Source organism: Diplotaxodon limnothrissa, linkage group LG18 (assembly GCF_057381915.1).
Source record: "Diplotaxodon limnothrissa isolate DT_005_m linkage group LG18, D_limnothrissa_male_GT1.1, whole genome shotgun sequence".
NCBI lineage: Eukaryota > Metazoa > Chordata > Actinopteri > Cichliformes > Cichlidae > Diplotaxodon > Diplotaxodon limnothrissa.
Genome location: NC_140613.1, coordinates 36,079,195 through 36,101,549, shown reverse-complemented (window position 1 = coordinate 36,101,549; position 22,355 = coordinate 36,079,195). Strand labels below are relative to the sequence as shown.

At 43.7% G+C, this 22,355-nt stretch overlaps 1 protein-coding gene across 1 annotated transcript; it reads right to left on the bottom strand.

Annotated features, from left to right (window-relative positions):
* Positions 1-1,773: 1,773 nt before the first annotated feature.
* Positions 1,774-19,800, bottom strand: pdik1l (PDLIM1 interacting kinase 1 like). Its single transcript, XM_085377803.1, has 3 exons — positions 19,711-19,800; positions 15,184-15,479; positions 1,774-7,031 (listed from the first exon to the last, which is right to left on the bottom strand). The coding sequence occupies exons 2-3, from the start codon at positions 15,466-15,468 to the stop codon at positions 6,291-6,293; spliced, it is 1,026 nt and encodes a 341-aa protein (XP_085233929.1). The 5' UTR covers positions 15,469-15,479; positions 19,711-19,800; the 3' UTR covers positions 1,774-6,290.
* Between the last annotated feature and the right edge of the window lie 2,555 nt (positions 19,801-22,355).

Below are 22,355 nucleotides of genomic sequence, written 5' to 3'. Positions count from 1 at the left end.
AACTTGTCCCTGTTGGCTCCTCAGTTGAGTCCACCTGTAACTGTTGGCACAAAATGGGGAAGAAACCTGATCTGAGTGACTTTGACTGAGGTTTGGTAACTGCTGCTGGGCAGTCTGGTCTCAGTATTTCAGAGACTGCTGACCTACTGGGATTTTCCCCATACAACCACTGTATGGGAAACTGTTTACAGAGAATAGCCCAAAAATTAAAAACATCCAATGAGCAGAAGCTCTCTGCCTGGTTGATGCCAGAGCTTTGATCTGACAGAAAGGCAATAATAATAATTCTTATGACCAACACACAAGGTTAAAGGTTAACATTAAACCTGAGACAGATTGGTTAATATACATATATATGGACAGATAACCCATCTCACCTAAAAGTCCTTTTTTAACTGTTCGTATTTATAATCCTACCATATGATGTTTACCAGCAGGTGTCAGTGGTCACCAGTTTACTTTTTTCCATGTGGACTTTTAAAGTAAAGCCAGCTGGTTTTAAAGACTTCAAAGTCCTTACTTTCTGTTTGCTGTTGTGCCAAACACACATTTCCTTCCTGCTTTCACAACATGACTGCCTGCCATCAGGCTGGGTTGAGATATATCCGTTGACAGGAAGACAAAGACACGATGCATGCCGGGGCACCTTTTCTTGCAGTTTGAATGTGCTTCCCTCAGTCAGTCTACACCGACCTGTAAATGTGATGGATTGCCTTGAAGTTGATTCAGGGTGGAGAGATGAATCCAAATTACTGCGGCAACCTACTGACTTCATAAACAAACAGCTGGACTCGACTACCATGAACTTTCAGAAAAAAGACACGAAAAGAGACTTGAGTGCCTGACATTTCTTTACTTGACACTGCAAATATAATTAAATGATGCAAGTTTTCGCCTAACTTTTAGGTTTATACTTATACTTGGTTCAACTATGATGTTTGCATGAAGCTGCATGTTATACAAAGCAATGCATGTATTTAGTTTACGTCTATATTTTCAAGCTGAATCATCCCAAGATTAAAAAGACTGAACTAAATCACATCACCAAACTCCAACAGCCTAAATGCAAGAAAACCTTAATAAAGCTTCATTAGATAAACTCTGACAAAACTTTGCAGGATTAAGAATTATTGATATTATAACCACAGACTGTATGAAAGGTGAGCATCATAACACCATCTTAGTTTGGATACAAGACCCTGAGGACGCTACAATCATAAAGCAGCTGATTTTAGACTGACTGAGGTTCCAGATGAAAATAGTTATCAGATGCATAACTCCTAACCCCTTTACCTGGACCACATGAGGAAGAAGGTGAAGTGAAAGTATCTGTGCTCTTATGCCGAGTCCCAGTCACAGGCGAATTCTCGGGCTTGGCTTCTGTGGTCAGACCAGAGTAAAGGAGCACATCTTCCTCACACGGCGTTTACTGTAGAGTCAGACGTGATGCTTCTAATCCTGCCAACAGTCTGTATCATAACAGTCTCATGTCGTTTGTTCCCTTCTTCTGTCACTTACCTTGAATCCACATTGATAAAATGTTGCAACCACCTGGACGATCACTGACGCACCAGCAGGAGCCACAAAACCGTGTTTCAGAATAAAAAGCACCACTGAAGCAAAACCACATTCAGTTTGGTTTAAACTTTAAACGAGTTCATTTTTATTAAAAATCCATTGGTTCAACAGTGATTGACAGCTGGTGTTTCACATGTGAAACTCAACTCAGTTTCTTCAAAGTATCTTACAATGACATGAAAGCAAGAACTGTGCGTACAGATGAGTGAGAGCAGGAAAACTGAAACGAGCGCAGCCCTGATCCAGGACTCGCAGTGCTGACTTCAGTCACCGAGCGGCATGCACGATTCGTTTTGAGAAAGGTTAAACTGGCAGGTTTCCATTCCAGCCAAAATGCCCACTTCTTTCCACGAGTACAAAAGATACCAGCATAGACCAGCTGTGTGTGCTGAGGCCAGCGTTTTAATGTTAGACCAGCCTCAAGTTGCCCACTCTGTGATACCAGCACACTGAAAATGACTACATGTTGAAATCACAGGTCAGAACCTGAAAGCTTCCAATTAAAGTTTACAAAGACCAAGAAAAGATGTGAAAGATTTTAGATCTAAATCTTTGGAGTATCCAACCTGGAGCTCTGCCACTTCCTGTGCTGCGGGACAAGCGGACTCCATAAACCTTGTGTCTGCTCTGTATTCATGTTCGTTGTTTTATTAAACTACATTTTGTCATTTTTCCAGGATGAACTCATCCTCAAAAACTTATGTTAAAGGCAGCTGGCATGATTGGTGTGAGGGGCATTTCTATATCCACACATGGAAAGTATAGCAGCTGAAATCCCACTGAGCAGCTTCCCCCGTTATCCAACCCACAACAGGACAGCACAGACGATAGCAAAGGTCAGGACCTGTTACTGCTGTGGTTCTGTTGAACTGTGACGTGTTTTATCAAACTGATTCAGGACGCACCGAGACTGGATTACGATCTAGAGTTAGCATTAGCAGCGAATTAGCCGCTCGGGTTTAAGCACAGCGTGGAGCTACGTGAGCTGTGCTGACAGCAACTCCACCTGGGCTCGCATTATAACGAGCTCTAAACACTCCACCACTGTTGGATTTATAGCAAGTGCTCTGCTCTGTTAGACAAGACGAAAGTCAGCTCTGTGATTACGCCATTATTGGAACTTGTCCCTTTAGGGTTGGGGGGTGGGGACCTCCAGGCCTGGAGGGCCGGTGTCCTGCAGATTTAGATCTCACCCTGGGTCAACACACCTGAATCACATGAGTTCATTAGCAGGCCTCTGGAGAACTTCAGGACATGTTGAGGAGGTCGTTTAGCTGTTCAAACCAGCTGTGTTGGATCAAGGACATCTTAAACCTGCAGGACACCGGCCCTCCAGGCCTGGAGTTGCCACATCTGCTTTAGGGGGATGCTAGAAAGTTGTAAACGGGGAAACCGTCAGTCCCTCTACCATCGAGCCGACGCTCTGTATGTGTTAGCAGCACTGAGCACAAGTCTCTCTCACTGTCTGGTGAGCTTTTTTAAGCCCACTCAGTAACGGACATGTCTGAGACTTCGAAGCAGTGCTTGGTATGAGCATCATGTCCAAAGGTTCGAAACAAAAAGAAGCTGTTACGGTTTCTCTCCTTTATTATTTACTCCCCTTGTGCCAGGGGAACGTTTGGATTCTCCAGCGCTTCACTGTTTTTGAATGAGAAAAATAAAATTCAATCACAATGGATGAAACTGAATCTCATATACAAGGCTCTGCGCCATCACGCGAGCCTCAGTTTCATCGGCCGTTTGGCCAGCGGCCGTCGACGAGGCGTTCAGCATTTACACGAGTGCACCCCTGCTGAACGTGACTGTTGACCATTTACCTGGTAGCAGACAAACGGAGGACTGAGCTGACCCGTGTTGTATTTCAGCTTTTGCTTACACAAAACCACAAACAACAGGCCAATGACGTACATACATTATCACTAGCACACCAACTGTATTAACCTGTAAGTATATCACATCTTTTCAATGATTGAAGGAAAGCAGTGCTGAATCAAGAGCTGAAGGAAAACTGAAGTCATCACAGCAAATTTACATGTCAAACCAATCCAGCTCTTGAAAACAGAGCACACTCAGTCACATGTACATAAACCTGTACAGTATTTACACATGTGCAAAGGAAATGAACATCAAAAATCAAAGGTGAGTAACCCAGACCAAGCATTAGTTTGGCAAACGCCTCTGTCGACCAGAAACGACTCCCTAAACATCCACATATGAGAGATTTGAGTCCCAACGCAAGCAAAGGAAACGTCGTCCGAGTATTGTAATACTGATTTCTGTGGTATTGCTGGTTGTACCAAAAGCGCTGCAGGCTCACGAGACGCTGTGCATCTCAACCACATACTCTGCCAATGAGGTGTTTGAGTGCAATATCAGTGAGGTCACTCTAGTGTCAAAATGACGGCAAGGCCGATGTCATCCGCACGATGCCAGTGAATAAAGCTATCAGAGCTAAAAGCATGGGGGAAATGAATGAGGGGGGGGTCTGCCACAGTTACAGAGCTGTGAGCTAACAAAGACATTGTATGTTTGTGAGTTTTCACTGTTTTCATTTAAAATGTGTCAAAGTACACACATTATGTATAACCTGAAAGGCAAAAGGGTCCCAGGCATGATCCTGTGCCAAGCGCTGCAGCTTAATAGGCTTAGAATTAGCCTGTCAGGAGCATGAAGAGCAGGATTACTGTAAGAGCCAGAGGAAAGGAGGCAGTGACACAGTGAGAGCAGATCAGGTTAAACACATACAAAACACAAGAGCTTTACACGTCAACGAAAACAGAGAAGATCCTCTGGAGGATGGCGAGTGCTGATGCTCTTCCTCTCGCCTTTCCTGAAGATGAGCTGCAGCGTGCATAACTAACAACAGCCTGGAAAACAAATACCTGCGTGGTTATCAGCCTGCAGCACACACTGCAGGAGGTCGTCACGAACCGTGTTAACTGTAAGTGCTTTGCTCCACTCGTCCCTTTTACACATCAGGTGTGAACATGTGTGAATACTTGTGTCAGCACTCTTAAACAGCCTAACTGGACATTATTGGTTTTTCTACCCAACACTGAGTCTGACTGCACCACAGCTCAGATTCCTGTCTTTGTGAAGGATCATTCGGATTTATTATTCCATTATTCCTACTGGGTGTGATGCACGCTGAACAATGATCATATTAAAGTAAGAACAACAGTAATCGCTCTCATTAGTGGTGTCCCAATAATCCAACTCCTTAATCACAAAGTCGCCTTTATGAGGGTAAAACTCGAGGCCAGAGCCTCTATGATTACAGGCTGGAACAGATCAGGGCTTCGCCTGTGACAACTATTTAATAAAGAAGCACTAAGGGGATTTCCCAACTCTCTGAGATTGAAAACATTTGTATCACGGTGTTATTTCATGGTGGTTTTAAGGTGTATCACATTCATATTAAACTTCAGCTACAAGACTTATACAAGCGTGTTTTGGTGATGCATCTACCTGACTTTGGTCGGCTTTAGCAGCCTGCAGTGCCGCACCTGCTGACATAATTAGGAGTCGACACCAGAGGCCACAAACTGGTCAGCAGTCGAGCCTAACTGGACTGTTTTCAGCTGGCCACCTATGACCAGTAACCAGCTGGTAAACCTCAGATATACGTGATTCTCTGCTGACCATCTCGTGCCTCATGTTGCAAGGATATTAAACATATTAAATATAGCGTCTTACTCCGTCTTGTCCTTTTCTGCAGCAGTCTTTCTTATCTGACTGAAGTCATGTAAAGATGCCCTGAAATGACAGAATTCAGTCTAAAGGGGCTTCGGTGCAAACCACAGACTGGAACAAACATGTAATAAACCTGAATGATCCTTTGTCTGCCTCACTGACTGGATGACGTGCTCAGGGCTAAAAGTATTTCTGTGTTTAAGGCTCTATGTTAATAACAGGAACCGCTCTCCATCATTATACATTCTGATCATGCGGCCAGGGGTGTGTCTGCGACTGGCCAGCCTATCTTACAGTCTGCAAAGGGGAGAAACCCCCAACCACGAGCCCCTGCTGGCTGGACACTTGCTGATAAAGAAAAAAAAGTCCCCCACCCATGTTACTAATATGTAAGCACCAAAGTTTTTATTTTCCCCCTCACACGACCAAGGAGCAGAACGTCCCTCGACAGCGAGCTCTTGTCTTCAAACACCATCGAGCTGTACGCCATTAATACCTGAGCATTCAGGGCATGTTTGTATTTGAGTCCAATCTTCATGTAAATTGTAAAACCCACAAACAACTTTGCAGCAACACGCAGCACGATGAGGTGGCTGGATGCAGTGTCGGCCCTTTGGGTGAATGTGAGCACAAGAAATCACAGGATCATGTCTCATATTGCATTTAGTAACACTTAGCACCGAGGTTTGGGTGGCATTTGAAGACAAAGGCTCTGACTGCCTTTTCTACCTGAAAGCAGGAGTTTCTAGGGTCACGCTGCTCTTCCGTCATGCTTCAGATGAAATGAAGTGGAAGCTGTGATTAGCCTGAGACTAGGCTGCAGTTTGGAGCAGCAGATGTGACACCTCCCCCCTTCAATATAAAGTCGTAGACCGTGGGTGCTTTGAACAGTGGCTAAAGGATAATCAATATTACAACCAATGACTGTTGCCCATTATGTGACCGTCGTTGTTAACAGCAGCTGATGAGATGTTTGCGTGTGCTTTGCGGCCGAGTTTGCGGTGACGTTTGCTCGTCAATCACGTGTCCCAGTCGAGCTCTCTGCACGCGATGCGGACCAGTCTGAGCTCCAGTTCAAAGGCGTCGGGCCGCTCCTGAGGGTTGGCCGACAGCATCTCCCTGATCAGCTGCTTCATGTGACTGTTCATGCTCTTTTTCCGGGCAGGGATCAGCAGCTCCATCTTTGGGTTTTCTAACAGGGCCTCTCCCAGCGGCACAATCTCCGAGCCCTGCTGCACGTAGCTCCCCAGCAGCTCCTTCTGAGTCTCCACATCCACAAAGGTGATGCGCTCCACCATAGCCCAGATAATCACCCCCAGGGCGAAGATATCTGCCTTGGCTGTGTAATGGCCCTCCCAGACCTCCGGGGCCATGTAGAAGTCCGTCCCACAAGCCGTGGATAGGAAGCACTTGTTGACGCTGGCCGGCTCCTCGGGGTTGAGCCCGGATGTAGAGCAGACCTTGCTCAGGCCAAAGTCAGCCACTTTGAGGGTGGGCTCGGACGAGCCGGCTGGCGTGCAGGCCTGGGAGATGAGGATGTTGTCTGGTTTGAGGTCACGGTGTATGATCTGATTACGGTGCAGGAAAGCCAGGGCGCTGCCCAGCTGCAGCATGAAGCTGGTGTTGGTCTTGCGGCTAGGTTTGCGAGACAGCAAGTAGGCATTCATGTCGCCGCCGTCGCAGAAGTCCATAACAAACCACAAATAGTAGGCACAGCAAGGGTCAAAGGTGATCTCGCCCTTCAAAGACGTCTCCACGAGCTGCAGAAGAAACACAGAAGATGAAAAGTGCGTGCACATAAGCAGTGCTGGCATTTTCCATGTAACGATTGTGACATACGGCCTAGATCAACACATTTATGGCGTGTCTCAACATAGATGCTCTTTCTGGTGGCAGATGGCTGCACAACATTTAGGAAACAGCAGTTTATAATTGATGCCCAATGCTGGTAGTGTAGAGCCATTAGACTATTACAGCACACATCCCTACTATACACCAGTCCTCATTTAATCATTAGTAATTATTCAAGTCCGACTCCCTCTCACAACATTGTAGCATGTTTATCTTAAAACATAAATCGTCACAGGGGACTGTTGTCAGCCCGACGCTTTGAACTGAGCTAAACTGTGACTGGCTCTATGAAAGCACATTCGGCCAGTTTCCTCGTCTGGAGCATTTGGATGGTTTTTTGTTGTTGTTTTGATCTTTTTTTTTTTGTAACTCTGATGCGTTACAAAAAAAACCCCAATTAATTCAAACAAATTTGCACTTCACAATACAAGAAAAAAAAGGATACTCCTAACTACTTTGAATGGAACTTGCTGCAGGAATTCTGGCGAGCTGTTGTTGGAAACTCACTCTTTGACCAGTCGATGGTTTATCCTGATAATTTACCAAAAGCTGTGATCAGGCTGAGGAGCAGAGGAACTGATTGTTCAGCATCCTGCAAGAATGTCGCAAAATGTGATAGAATCATCAGGTCCTGCTGTTTTGCCATCAGGGAATGATTGTATAGCCTGGATAACCTCCTGAAGAGTAAACTCAAGATAATCCCAGTCGGAGTTCCTCAGTTTAGGCAATGGGAGAGAATCGAAGAAGCCATTAAGATCAGATTGTAACATATTATGCGTAAGAGAACATAACTCACTACAGAGCTCGCTGAAGCGACGGTTTATATCAAGTGGGTTAGTTAGCAGAGTTTTGGATTTGATGCTGTGTATTGCTCTTGCTATGCTGTCGTGATAGCAACATACCAGGTTTATCCCCAAACTCAAAATGCTTTTGTCGCAATTTCCAAAGTAGATTACTGACTAGGCCACTCGTTATGTCATTATATTCGTATTTTAATTTCACTATCTCATTATAACACACAGGAGATGCAGAGACTTGATACGATCCAGGTCAGGAGGAACACTGTTGATTTCTCTCTTTCTTTTTTAAGAGCTGATGTGTAAGAGATTATTTCGCCCCTCAAAACAGTTTTCAGTGCGTCCCATGAAGTCGAATCGGATACCTCACCATTATCGTTTACTTCTATGTAATTCTTCAATTTGCAGGTTATATTCTTAACAAAAATGTCATCCTTAAGAAGGTTAGTGTTAAGTCGCCAAGAGTAAACCTGTTTGGAAGTCCATCGCTTCTGCTTATCCTTTTTTTTTCAGGGTTGCGGGGGGGGCGCTGGAGCCTATCCCAGCTGTCATAGGGCGAGAGGCGGGGTCCACCCGGGACAGGTCTGTCGCAGGGCCAACACACAGGGACAGACAACCATTCACACTCACAGTCACTCCTGCATTCACACCTATCCCCACTGTTTTGGAAGTGAAAGATTTAATGATATTGTTAAGGGACTACGGTCAGATATTAATATATTATGATACTTGGAGTTGGCGACTTGAGAAATGAGACGTGAGCTCAGCAGAAAATGGTCGATCCTGGTATAAGATTTATGAACATGTGAGCAGAACGAGTTCTCTCTACCTGTAGGACGTTGAATCCTCCAAATATCTACCATGTCCCTGGTTTTAAGAAGATTGTTTAAACGTTTTGAAGAAGCTGTTTCTGACACTAATTGTGTAGATGATCCATCTAGGAAGGGGTCAGGATAACCGTTAAGATCTCCAGCCACTATTATATTAGGATCATTATCTGGGAGCAGATCAAAAATTCTCTTAAAGAAACTCTGTTCATCTGCGTTTGGGCCATATATATATTTAGGGGTATTAATGGGTGAGAATATCTACCTAGGGGATCGGTAACCACAGAAGTCATCTGGAATGGGACGTTCTTCCCAAATAGTACCGCGACACCACACGTGTGAGGTGAATGGTGACTGATATATCTGAGATACCCAGTTGCACTTTAATCTATGTTGTGTATCTTTGTGTAGCAATGTAACACAATGCTACCTTATATCGCTTCCCAGCTACACAAAGCTCAGACTCTACACGCCTCAGTTAGCATAGTAAACTTTTACGTTTGGGAGAGTTACCAGGAGAAGCCTCAAAGTTTGCATTCGAGCAAACCACAAGATTTCTGAAAGAGCCCTGGGGGAGATATTTGGCCATAACATCATATTTTATGAAAACCAAACACAGCACATCAGCACAAACATCTCCTAGCAGCTGTCAAGCATGGCTGTGGAAGGGTGACTGTATGGGCCGTGGGCACCTGGCAGGCATCGCGTGAACAACCAACTCCTCTGTATTCTGCACTGAGGCTTCTGTCTGCGAGCTAAAGCTGGGGAACATTTCTGCAGCAGGACAATGATCTCAAACACAAATCAACAACAGAAGAGCCTAACAAAGAAAATAATCAGGTGTTGCAGTGGCCCAATCCAAGTCCCGACTGCATGGAGTCTGTTCCCTGATTTTCTTTCCCCAACAGTTCAAAAGCACCAAGAGGTTTACTGGAGGTCCTGGAGGCAGCCACCCTTTTTCTTTTTTAAATCAGGCCACTGAAGTTTGTGCAATGTCATTTGTCCCAATACTTATAACAGCTCTTGAAATCACAACTGAAATGCTTTAACCTCCTAGGACCTGGGTCCACATATGTGGACATCACATTTTGGGTTATTTAGACCAAAATACTCAATTTTGCTCTACAGGGGCCTGATATGTACTCACGGGGACGTTATACTGCTACTGTTCTACTGAAATTTTAAACTAATATCCTCATGTGGCTCTCATTCTTCTTAGAAACAAAAATCAGGTAAAAAAATAAAATAAAATCTGGTAATTCTTTGTTTTTACATTCATCGGGACCCAATCGGGCCAAATATCAAAGAGAAATTAAAATGCTGCTGTGGAAGAGCTCAGGTTAAATGTGCTGCTGAAAATCATCTAAATCAGCATAAAAACAGTAGCAGAAACTTGTATTAACCCTTGTGTGGTGTTCGTATTTTTGTTACTCAGCCAGTGTTCATGGGTCTGGTGGACCCGCTAGAGTTTTGGCTTTCCAAATTAACACTATCAAACAATTTTATGTTAAATTACTCAACAGATGTTTACTTCATCCCAATTACAAGACATATGAACAGCAAACATGGTTAATTTTTTCCCTTTACCTTTGTTAGATCACATTTATGAATTAATGTGCTTCTCGTTTTTCTTTTATATAAAATGTTATAAATAAATCAGTTATAATCAAGTGGAGTGAGTGGAAAGACACAACACATTTACACGTGAAAAAATCATTAATTGTTTAATTTTTCTTTTGACAAAAACTGAACACGGGTCTCACAGACCCGAACACCATACAAGGGTTAAACAGATGGTTGTCAGAGGATTCACCACCCAAACACATACTGCAAATTATCCCACAAGTGGTGTGGTCAGATACTCCCACCCATTATCACTCACTGTACTGTAAGCATGTACTGGAATATTACAACTAAAAAAGGAGAGCTGGAATAAAAGGATTCTGGGAAAGTTTCCAGTGCTAGCACTGCAAAAGGTGAATGAACGGCTTCAAAACAGCCCTGTGAGCTGCTCAGAGGCAGTAATCAGGCGTGTGGAGAGCTCCTGAAGCTGCTCCAACATTCATACTGTGCAGCCAATGCACGGCAGGCAGCAGCACACATGACTCCAGTCTCACCTCGCCAACAAACACAAAGCTGCCCACTGACGACCCACTGAATCAGTGCGGTTATCAGTCGGATTCAGGTCGTCATAAATCAATCAACATAAAGTATAATAAACAGAACAAAATGTATTGTGTAATTGTGTTAGTCTGCTGTTTCCCACAAATACAACTTTTAAACAATGTTGTTAATGTTTAATTTGTTCTCATCTTTAGATTTTTGTGATTTCTTTTTCCTTGATATTATTATAACGTTTTAAATCTTAGTGTTGTGTCAGCGGCGATGTTGGAGGCAGGAGGACGACACCACAGAGAAGCTTTATGGCTGTAAAACAGGAGAACACACTGAGAGCGCCAAACAGGATGTTAGGGGCAGCGTGAGACGGGGGCACATGATCAGCTGTTGTGACCTCTCAAGGGAGCAGCTGAAAGAAGAAGATGATGATGATGATGTTCCACCCTGGCAGATTTATTAGTAGCTCTACATTTCACTAATCACTGCATCACAGCTGAACGATGTGTTATCATCACGATGCCCGAGGCTCTAACCTGTGCATCCTGCCTTTAACCAACTTCAGCACATGTTTGAAAACTAAAGGTTTCTGAAGTGCTGCACTAAGTGCCGGAGATTATATTTGAGAAATAATTCACTGGCTACAGTTCAAGCACATTATTGATTATTGATCTAAAACAGGTTCTGCTTTCAAACAATGTTATCACTTTAGCATGAAGTTATAAAGAACTGCTAAACCTCCATAAAGCTTCATATAATATTGCCCAGCATGGTGATAAACAATCACAAAGGGTCTTTTAAATTCATCAAAGCAAACTGAAGGCAAAATCAGGCACACTGCATGTTAACAGGCTGCACACGCTAACAACATGAAACTGTCGGCTCCACGCAGCAGCAGCAACTACAGAGTCTGAGTCTAAAAAACCAACACGTGGATAAATCAATGACAGCACCGAGCTTCCCTCTGACTCAGGAATAAATGGGAGTCAAAAATAATAAACATTTAACTATCAGATCAGATCATTTAACTAAATTTTTACAAGTGCCTTTGTGTAAGTCACAATCTACAGTGTATAAATGGATAAGCTCATTCAGTCAACATCGAAGCATTGAAGCATTAGAAATAATTTCCCCAGGGATCAATAAAGTATTCTGATTAATCAGACTCTGCATCAGCATTAATGTTGTCAGGTGTAAACTGTACGTCTGACTGTCACCGTAGCACACTGGAGGGTTTGTGTTCTCCTATCACCTCAGACGCTGTCATGTTCTTATCTGGTTGGAGAGCCTTTTTGTCCAGTACCTGACAAACTGGTTTTTCCTCCCAAGTCCTGCTTCTTAAAGAATCACAACCTGCAGGACGCTAAGGCAGGAAGTCACCTGCTGGGCAACAGTGTGACGAATGCATCTATAAATAAAGACAATCACATGAATGAATCGTGTGTTTTGGTCACATCAAGTATCACATCTGAACTTGTATTACTTCTTTGATCAATGTGTGTTTAACTGGCTGAGGGGACAAGATGAGTTTGGCATGAGCCAACGGGAGATTTCAGTTTCACTTCTGCAGGATCGCTCCGAGCACGATTCCTTTTTCTGTAACCCCGAGGTCAGCACAGGAACTAATGTGAAGTTAAAAACAAGCAGAAGCCATTAGCAGAGCGGTGCTCTGTAAAAGCATTTACATGCACACAGTGACATCTGTCAAACAGAAAATACTGGAAGTCTGAGATTAGCACTTCCTGTTTATCATTTACATGAGCTGTGTTCAAATAGCCGAGTAGGTCGCTTGCTCACTACATCAGCAGGCAGACTCTACCTGCACACGCTGCTTTCACAGGACTCTTTGCCTCGTGGTTTCACAGCTGCTAGACCCACCGTTACAGCAGCATTTCCTGCATTTATCAGTCTGTCACGTCACTGTGGAGGAATTTTGCCCCATTTTTCTTTATAACATTGTTTAAGTTCATTGAGGTTTCTGGACATTTGTTTATCTGCAGCTTTCTGCAGGTCCTACCACAGTAACGGAGCCAGTCGGCGGTCACATGTTGACGTGTGGACACGGACACACCTTTATTTGTTCATTTCTTGTAGTTTGTGTTTACAGTCACACTCCTGTTGTGTGGCCCAGTTTAAGCCAAAGTTAAGCTCAGGATCAGTAACATGTTTAAACAAAACTAGCATCCTGACAACTGACCTCCAGGACACTCTGCTGTACAGAGGAGTGCACGGCAGCTCACTGACTGCAAGAAGCTCAGACTGCAGAGCAAGCCTAAGTCATCATCCTCTATTACGATAGGTCGGTTTGTCCTGATATGCTGTTTGGTTTGGGCCAATCGTGGCACTACTATAGGAAATAATCTCTTGTGTGTCAAGAGGACTTTGACCTTCATATGTGCGTGTGACGTTCTTTGCCTGTAATATCACCGACCACCATGAGGTAGATCATATATCTAAAGGCCTTCTCAAATGGACGCACAATGTAGTCTTTCACAACAACTGTATAGTTTCACTGGACGAATTCGCAGCATTTTCAAACCCAGCTCAATTTTTTGGATCCCAATAAACAATCCGACCAATCAGGTCACTTGATTTGGCAACAAGTGCGCTCACAGCTCAAGCCGCACACCTGTACTGAACAGACATCGGCATGGAAATAGTCAAACAGCACACAGGTAAACTTTGCTGCGGCTCACTGGGCCCTGTGAAGTGATTTCTCTGCCTCCTCAGCTGTGGTTCAAACTGACCCACTGACATCCTGTAATATGTATGAAAGCGACCGTGACACAGCTTCAGCTCCAGGATCAAACCACGATATTCTCCCTGCTGCTGCGTCCTCGTGAGAACAGTAGGAGCCGTAATCACAGGTTCTTATTTAGGAACATCAGCACCAGCTCACCGTTGCTTTTATTTTTGTTCCACAGTCCATTTTTATGTAAAGAAATAACACAACAGGTGGAGAACAAGGAGCAGCTCTGACAAACTCACTGCAGTGAACAGAATTACAAGAGCACAGTTTCTCTGCTGGGTTAGCTGTGTAGAGAAATACCCACAGAACAATCAGAACATCTGTTACAAACCAAGCTGTGTTTGACTCGTTTTAACTTGTGAATTCTCACATTTTGATCTGATATTATTACTACTGTTTGTTAAAATGACTGTTTTAGGACTAAAACAGTCATTTTCTTTACCTTATACAGTGAAGCAGTTATAAAAAGTGAACACAAACACAGACGAACTACACCCATCGTTAGGGATGGGTATCGAAACCCGGTTCTTGCTGAGAACCGGTTCCCACTGTTTCAGTTCCTTGGAAGTGTTTGCCATTTTTGCAAACGATTCCCTTATCGATTCCAGTCGCCCCGAATGACGTCACCACGTTGCGGAGCGTCATTTACCTGGCAGGAAACATGGCGCCTAAGCGGCTCAAACGCTCAAAAGTTTGGTTACACTTTACGAGAACGGATGACAACAGGGCAACTTGCAATACTTGCAAAGTAGAGATTTCATTTAAGGGAGGAAACACTACGAATATGCAAAAGCATTTGCTCACAAAACACGCGATGACCTTAAATGAATGTCGTGTTTTTAATTCCGTGAATCTCAGCCCAGCAGCAGCGGTAACGTTTGCACGTCCTCTCCCGTTAATGCGGCAGGTAAATAATCAACTAACAGTGCATATTATGTTAGCGCGATCTGCCTTATTACAAACCTGCCATTACTGTGCACTTAGGTGGCCATGATGAGACAGAGTCTGGCTCAGATGCTGGCAGTTCTCGCTGCAGTCTGCCGGTAGCGTCTCCTTTCAGGCAGGATAGACGAACGTCACCGAGCAGTGACTACGTTTTTGGTCAAAGGCTTGCAGCCGTTTGCCACAGCAGATGATTTTCAGTAACTGAATGTGTTTAATTGTAGGCAGGGACATTACTGGATATTCTTGTGTAATTGCACTGAATAATTTATGTTATACTTTGTTATTGCTACAGAAGAATATTTATTTTATTATTTTACATTTACATTTTTTTTTCCTGGGGACCCTGTGACACCCCATTGAAGAGCCGTAGGCTGGATCTCTTAAGATCTCAGTGTTGGGTTTGTAAGGCCATGTTACTCCTAAATTTGTCTCTTGTTCAAAGAGAAGATATAAAACAAAGTTCTAAGCTAATCGACCTTAGTGTTCTCCTTTTTAAAAAAGAATCGATAAAGAATTGATAAAGAATCGAATCGTTAAACAGAATCGAAAATGGAATCGGAATCGTGAAAATCTTATCAATACCCATCCCTAGTGATCGTGACTGATCCCATGGGTCATGTGTTCTCACCTCAAGGTAGAGCGGCGAACTGGAGCCGTGGTTCATCCTCTGGGCTAGCTGGTCCCGCTGCAGGATACACTCCTCCAGGTGGATGACATTCGGGTGCTGGCTTTGGATGCTGCTGAGGGCCCAGAATTCCCGAAGGGCCAGTTCGACATTTTCTGGAGAGTGGCAGCGAATCTTCTTCACCGCCACCCTTGCCCCTGTACGCTTCACTACTGCCTCATAGACCACACCGTAACTGCCACGCCCCACCTCCTGGATGAGTTCGTACTTCGGCTGGCTGCTTACCATCCTAGTCCTCACTGTGGAGACATATTGTGAGAGTTAAGCTCGCCCTCTGCACTCTGTTGACATGCTAGCATGCTAGTATGATCCCATGGAGTGTATAACGCATGGACGCAGCCACCCAATGCAAACTCATTAGCTAACAACTTGTCAACTGCAAATCATTAGCCAAAGACAACCCCACAGGTAATGCTCCTTTCTGATACTCGAATACCCACAAATACAAAGCAGGCTTATTGATTCCAGTGACTGAGCCCATGATTCATAGACTTTGATAGGACCACAAGTCTTTTTGCAACCACAGGTATTATTGTGTCCTGGTGGAAAATCATTTCGCCTATCCAGGGTTGCTTCACTGTGACTCCAAAGCTACGTCCGTCTGCATCCACCCAGTGAAAACTCATAAAGAATCGCATATAAAAAGTACAAGCTGCTCCCTTACTTAGCCAGAAAGACTGGACACACTGGAGAAGCCATTTTTCAGGATCTATGTCAGACGTACGAATTTCCCTTTGAGATCAATAAAGTTACTCTTGCTCTTGTAAGGGGCTGCCACAGCAGATGGTAAATATGTTTACTGTGGGTGCTCTTCCTGCCACAAAGCTCCCAGAGAGCTGTGCCTCCTGCTCTCATTCACCTAACACGCAAACGTTGGGTGAATGAGTTAACACAACAAACTCTGTGACAAATAAAGACCTAAACAGTTGTCAGGTGCCTCTCCTCTGAGTCTCTTTGCCCACAGTTCAACTTCACACTCTTTACCAGCAGAGTCGTGTTTCTGCTCTGCAGCCTCTCTGAGGTCACCAAACCAGTTCACAATTTGGCTCACTAAAGTAAAAACAATGGAGGAATCCAAACGCTGTTTGGAATCAAAGAACAGCAGCAATGACAAACACCGTGGGTGAGTAACATGTCCACAGTCCACAGCGAAATATTCAGGACACAGAAACATTCTTGAAAGCAACAGTTTGGAGATTACATGTTTAAACTGTTTAGACCACAGCTCGTGATAGTTGGTCCACATTTCTCCTCACTGCTCATATTAACATCTGTGTGCTCCTGAACAGTGCTGAAGCCAGCTGAGATCACACTGTGCTCCTGGGAAGTGTGAAGCCTGGATCCTACTCGGCTGAGACAAAGACACTGACAGCCGGAGACGTCACAGCCAGGCTGCATGCGGGACATGCATACTTGCATACTTGGTGCACTGCAATTTACATTTCTGTGGATGAATCCACAAGGTCACAAAAAACATCAGGCGCACGACCAGCACAGACCTGTGTGATGATGTCGCTCTGACCCGAGCACAGCAGGCTGTAGAACTGACAGCACAATTACCTTCATATAGACCGTCAACTAGGGCTGCCACAAACCATTATTTTGATAGTCGACTAGTCACCGATTATTTTTGCGATTAGTCGACTAATCAGATCATCATCCATTGGACGCAAAACTACAGCTTATTGCACCAGCAGCATCTGCTCTTATATAACTATCATTAGCTTACAGCTTTAAGTGTTTAAGGTCTGTGCTAACTAAAAATAAAGACAAGATGATAGTTTATTAAATTTTAATGAAATTTGCAGATTGTTTCGGTGAAGTTTAATAAACTCCTTGCTTTCTAAAATATAACAGGACACTGGAGTATATTCTGGAGCATCTCACACTTCTGATAATCAGCTGTCTGCTTGACGTTTATTCAGCTGTGTAAAAACTTTAATCTCAGCCAAACCGATTTACTCAGGAACAAATAAAATACTAAAAAAAAAAGCCAAACAATAACATTTTAAGTTATCTAAGTGACTCATATATATTTAACCTGAGTAGCGAAAGACGGCGGTGGGTTTGAAAACAATTTGCCGGGAGTCCGGTGTTCTCACGGCGCTAGTGACCTAGCCCCCGGCTAGCTATCGAGCTAGTGGGTAACAGACGCCTCCGAAAACGTCGGAGCGCTTTTGAAAATATGCGGTGTCTTGATAAACTGAGCAGATATTTGAGGTTTACACAGCTACATTCTCGCCTGAAAATATGTTAAACGTTTATTTTGTGACCCAGAAAGAATAATAAGAGTAACATTAAAACTAACTAGCTGCCGCCATTGTTGGAAACTGCGCTGGGCCGCGCTATGAATTCTGGGACACAGCTGCTTCTTCTTCTTCTTCGGGGTTTAACGGTAGCTGGCATCCTTGTACATGCAGTGCTGCCATCTTCTGTTTCAGTCCGTTATTACACTCTTAAATCCTGCTACTTATTCCTGCGTCTTTCAGGATCTTACAAAGCTTCAAACGACGCGTCGACTATTAAATCAGTCGTCGACGATTTTGATAGTCGACGTAATCGTGACTAGTCGACAAATCGTGGCAGCCCTACCGTCAACCAAACCATCATTTTCTGCAGTTCTTAGTTTAGCTGCAACAACCATTCACAGTTCAGCTTCTTAACAAAAGGCCTGGCAGACAGTTCAGGTAGAAACCAAGTATCTACGAATCACCAACTAAGCGAACGTTCATGTGACTGAGCTGTGACGGGACAGCAGAGGAAACGCTCCCTACGAGAAGCTCCCACACAGAGCCTTCCTGTCACTTACACCTGTACAACATTATAACACTGCTCATATTTTTCAAGAAGACGTGACCTGAGATTGCACTGATGAGCTATCAATACTTCTTTTTCCCTTCATTTTTATTAATCATACTATACTTCTGATTATTGTTACTTTATAACTCAGTGGCATAGAACAGACAGCTGAATGCTGGACAGGACTAAAAACAGGGACAGATTACAATCAATGTAACTACACAGTTATTAGAACGGCAAAAATAAAGATTACAGATATAATGTAATTGGGTGACAACTGTAAGCTGTCAACAAAGTAAATAAATACTACTTAATAACTGTTTACCCAGTGAGCTGTAAAACAGTGACAGAGGCGCCTGCAGACATTACTTTTTCTTGTTGAGTAAGTGATGCAACAAAGAGTCCTACTGTGTCTCAGCAACAAGGCAGCAAATAAAAATTTAGGATATAACAACATGTTATTGTTATTATTATTAATATTATTATTAATACCACCATAGTAATATGGCTTAAGCGCAGCCTGTTACACACCAATGCATGTAAGATAAGTGGAGAAGTGAAAGATAAGTGCCCCCGCCCCTTCCTTTCTCCTGTTATTAAAAAAAGCAGTTTTAACTTTCAATTAATAACAAACACAGGAGGAAACCTGTATAGTATTCAGTTTGTAGCATACCCCTCTGCTGCTCCATTGTGTAAACAGGATTCAACACCATGTACAACTATTGTGTTAACGTGACACCACTACAGGGTTACATCACCTTGCACAGGAGCTGGGTCGTAATCAGATTAGAAAGTACTTTTTTAAGTATATATTTAAGATAAGAAAACTAAGCACAGGCAACATGGACTGCAAACCATCCTTCTCAGTTGGTTTTTCTATACACCAACTGACAAGGATTTTAAAAAATAAATCCATAGTATTTGATGATTTGGGCTATTGGAATACTGTTTCAGCAATACTCGATAAGTAAAACTCACCAGTGTACAAAGTCACTTGGTCACATGTCAATAATAGCTCAGTTATAACCATTTCTTCTTATTATGAAGCCAACTTATGTTAGCATTAAACACCTGTCTATATCCCAATATTCACTGGACTAATCAGAAAACTTCATTCTAAAGGAAGGTGACAGTGACAGGTTCGGAACTGATGGATGTCTCCCAAAAGTCGGCAGCGAAAGGCTGACTCCCGGACGGAAGGAGCGGTAGCCAGCGTGCTAAGGGGCTGATTACAAATCCACTTGACTGATTGGCTAAGAGGCTAACAGCTATCCGGCCTGCCTACTGTCAGCTAACGATGTTGTTGCTCAGCTAACGTTAGCTAATCACGTTAACCTGAGCTAACAATGAGTCCATATATCTTCAGCACAACTGACACGTACGGTGGTACCGAGCATCTAGCTAGGACAAGTCCATGCCTCTTTAACGGTACCAGCACCGGGGCACAGAGGGGGCAGCGTGATAAGCACAGGGTATTGACAGTTTATTGTCCTCTGTGTGTGTGTGTGTGTGTGTGTGTGTGTGTGCGTGCGTGTGTGTGTGTGTGTGTCATCAGAAAAAAATCCAGCCTCAAAACACACACACGCGACCCAAGTAGCTACAGCAGACGAGACAATAGTTGATATGTAGAAGAAACAACAGTTGTCGGGCCGCGACTGTTATCAAGCTCACCTTCGAGTCGATTCTCGGGGGTTCATTTGTTGTCTTCTTTACTCTCCCTGGCAGCCATTACCGCCGCGCACGTTCTGCTCGCAGTCAAACCAAGAAGGTTTTGTCAAACACTGGACGTGAGAGCGCGCAGCTGCTATGCAGCACAGCGCGTCAGTGGCGATAGAGCGACGACTTCCGGTCATACCCTTCAAAATAAAATTCCCGTAGATGCTTTTTTATAATGGAGACTGAATAACCAGGAGGTGGAGGAACGTTGACGGGCGAGGGTATGTTTTTCTAAACATGTTTTATGAAAAAAAAAATTAAGTACATGCAGAGAAATAGCTGATTAGTTCTTCATTAAGTCTTGTTGCATCAAAAAATTCTGCTTTGCTTTATATTCTAAGAATTGCTTACTTTCTCTGTTTGGTGACTTTTTTAGTCATTTTTGTGTGGATTTTTTATTTGTTTGTTTTGTATTAAACTAAACACTTGTACTTTAGGAATTGAAATTAAATCCTGACTCAAAGATGGCAAAAGGCACGTGTATTTTTAAAATGCAAACTTCCTATTATAGCTAGCACATTTGATTAGCATTATTCAGTCAGTGAAATGAGAACATGTAGTGAACAAAATGCCGTGCACACCTGCAGAAGAGGATTGGGATTTTTTTGCTCAGAATTCTTTAAAAAAAAGGACTCCCCCACTTTTTTCTATTTCCAGTGGCACTAATCCTCTTCCATACACACCTGTACAAGTTTATGTAATCTAATGTAGTGGACCCGCTATCCAAATATCACCTGTAATTCTTTCTCAAATACAGATACTGATGCTTGGATGATAGACAAACCTATTTGCCTGATTTCAGTAACACGCTCACAGAAAACACACGATGAAAATCCTAAAACGAAACATATGAACAAACCTATACCAGCTGCCCAGTATTCAGTATTCTAGGGTGGACATTGTGCAATTGATATAATTGCTTCATGCGAAGAAAAAGCACTACAGGTGTGATGTTTGCTTTGAGTTTGCTGACGCAGGGCGGTGCTGCAAATATAGAGGTCTCTTTATACATCTAAAGAAAACATATAATAGGGTAAGAGAGGCACTTTGGTACTGCAGGAGGAAGTCGGGAGTGCCAGGGAAGTATGAGGACAGCAAGACAGTAGTAAGGTGTGCAGTGGGAGTGAGAGATGTGTTCAAGGTGGACATGAGATTACAAGGGTCAGTTTTGAGCCCGCCCTTGTTTGCAGTGGTGATGAGCAGGTTGACCGATGAGGTTGGGTATGAAGGGACTATGATGTTTGCAGATGATGCTGTGATCTGAGAGGAGCTGGAAGAGAAGCTGGAGAGGTGGAGGTATGCTCTGGAGACAAGAATAACGAAAGTCAGTAGAAGCCAAATAAAATACATGTGTGAATAAGAGCGGGACAGCTGTGCATGACTGAGGCTTGGCCACCCATAACCCTGTCGCTGGTTCACCACTGTTCCTTACTTGGACCCCTTTGATAGATCCTGAACACTGCAGACTGACAACATCTCACAAGAGCTGCAGTTTTGGAGATGCTTTTGAAGTTGTGTAGCATCACAACTTGGCCTGTCACAAGGATAGAGACACATAACCATTCATGTGCACATTTACATTTACAGTCCATTTAGATTCACTAATTCACCTAACCCATACATGTCTTTGGACTATGGTAGGAAGCCAGAGTATCCGGGGGGAACAATACAAAGTCCATACAAAAAGGCCCCAGTGTGGATCTGAAGCCAGTACTTTCTGAGATGTGACGGTGGTAAACTCTGCACCACCATGCGCATGCTGCCCATAATAAATAATAAAAATGTAAAATTAGTAAATACTTTAATGTATTAGACATAGACAGAGCAACTCTGGAGGCTGACCAGGTAGCCAGCGACATAGGTGAAGGAACCCTGGAGGCCAGCACTAGAAGACGTGAGGCTTGGCAGGAGATCTGAGGAGACGATTTACTGGAAGAGACCTGCATCGATGGAGAAAGCGAGTCTGCCAGGAGACCAGACAAAATGCCAGCAGCAGTGGAGATGGAATGCATCAGGAAGCCTGGCCGGTGGCTGAGGAGGAAACGGGGACCTCCGGGGGATTGGGAGTTGCTTGGATGGCTGGGAGAAGTTGCTCTCAGAGGGTGTTTTAGTCTTTATTTGTGGCTGTGTTCTTCATGGCAAAATTGTGAGTCAACTCCCTTGGATGGGAAGCAAGCCCTCACATGAATGGTAGCAGGGTGTTTTACTGTTGGCATGATGCAGGACTGATTGTAGCACTCCACCTTCTCCTCTCTGCACAGTCATGTTTCTGGATGCCCAAAAGAGAGAAAAGGCCAGTCTGTCCTCCATGTTTTTGTTGCGACTTCTTTGGCCTGCTTGAAAAAAGACCATCCTCCAAAAGCCTTTGCTTCACTGTGCATGCAGATGTCCTCACCCCTGCCTGCTGCATTCCTGACCACGTTCTGCACTGGTAGTGCCCCGATGCTGAAGCTGAATTACCTTTAGCAGACAGTGCTTGCTGGACACGAAAGCCTTCTTCACAACAACTGAACTTCTACTAGCAGCAGTATCGTTTTATGCAAAGCAAGGATGACTGCTCATGTTTCCTTGCAGGTAACTATGGTTAACAAAGGACGGAC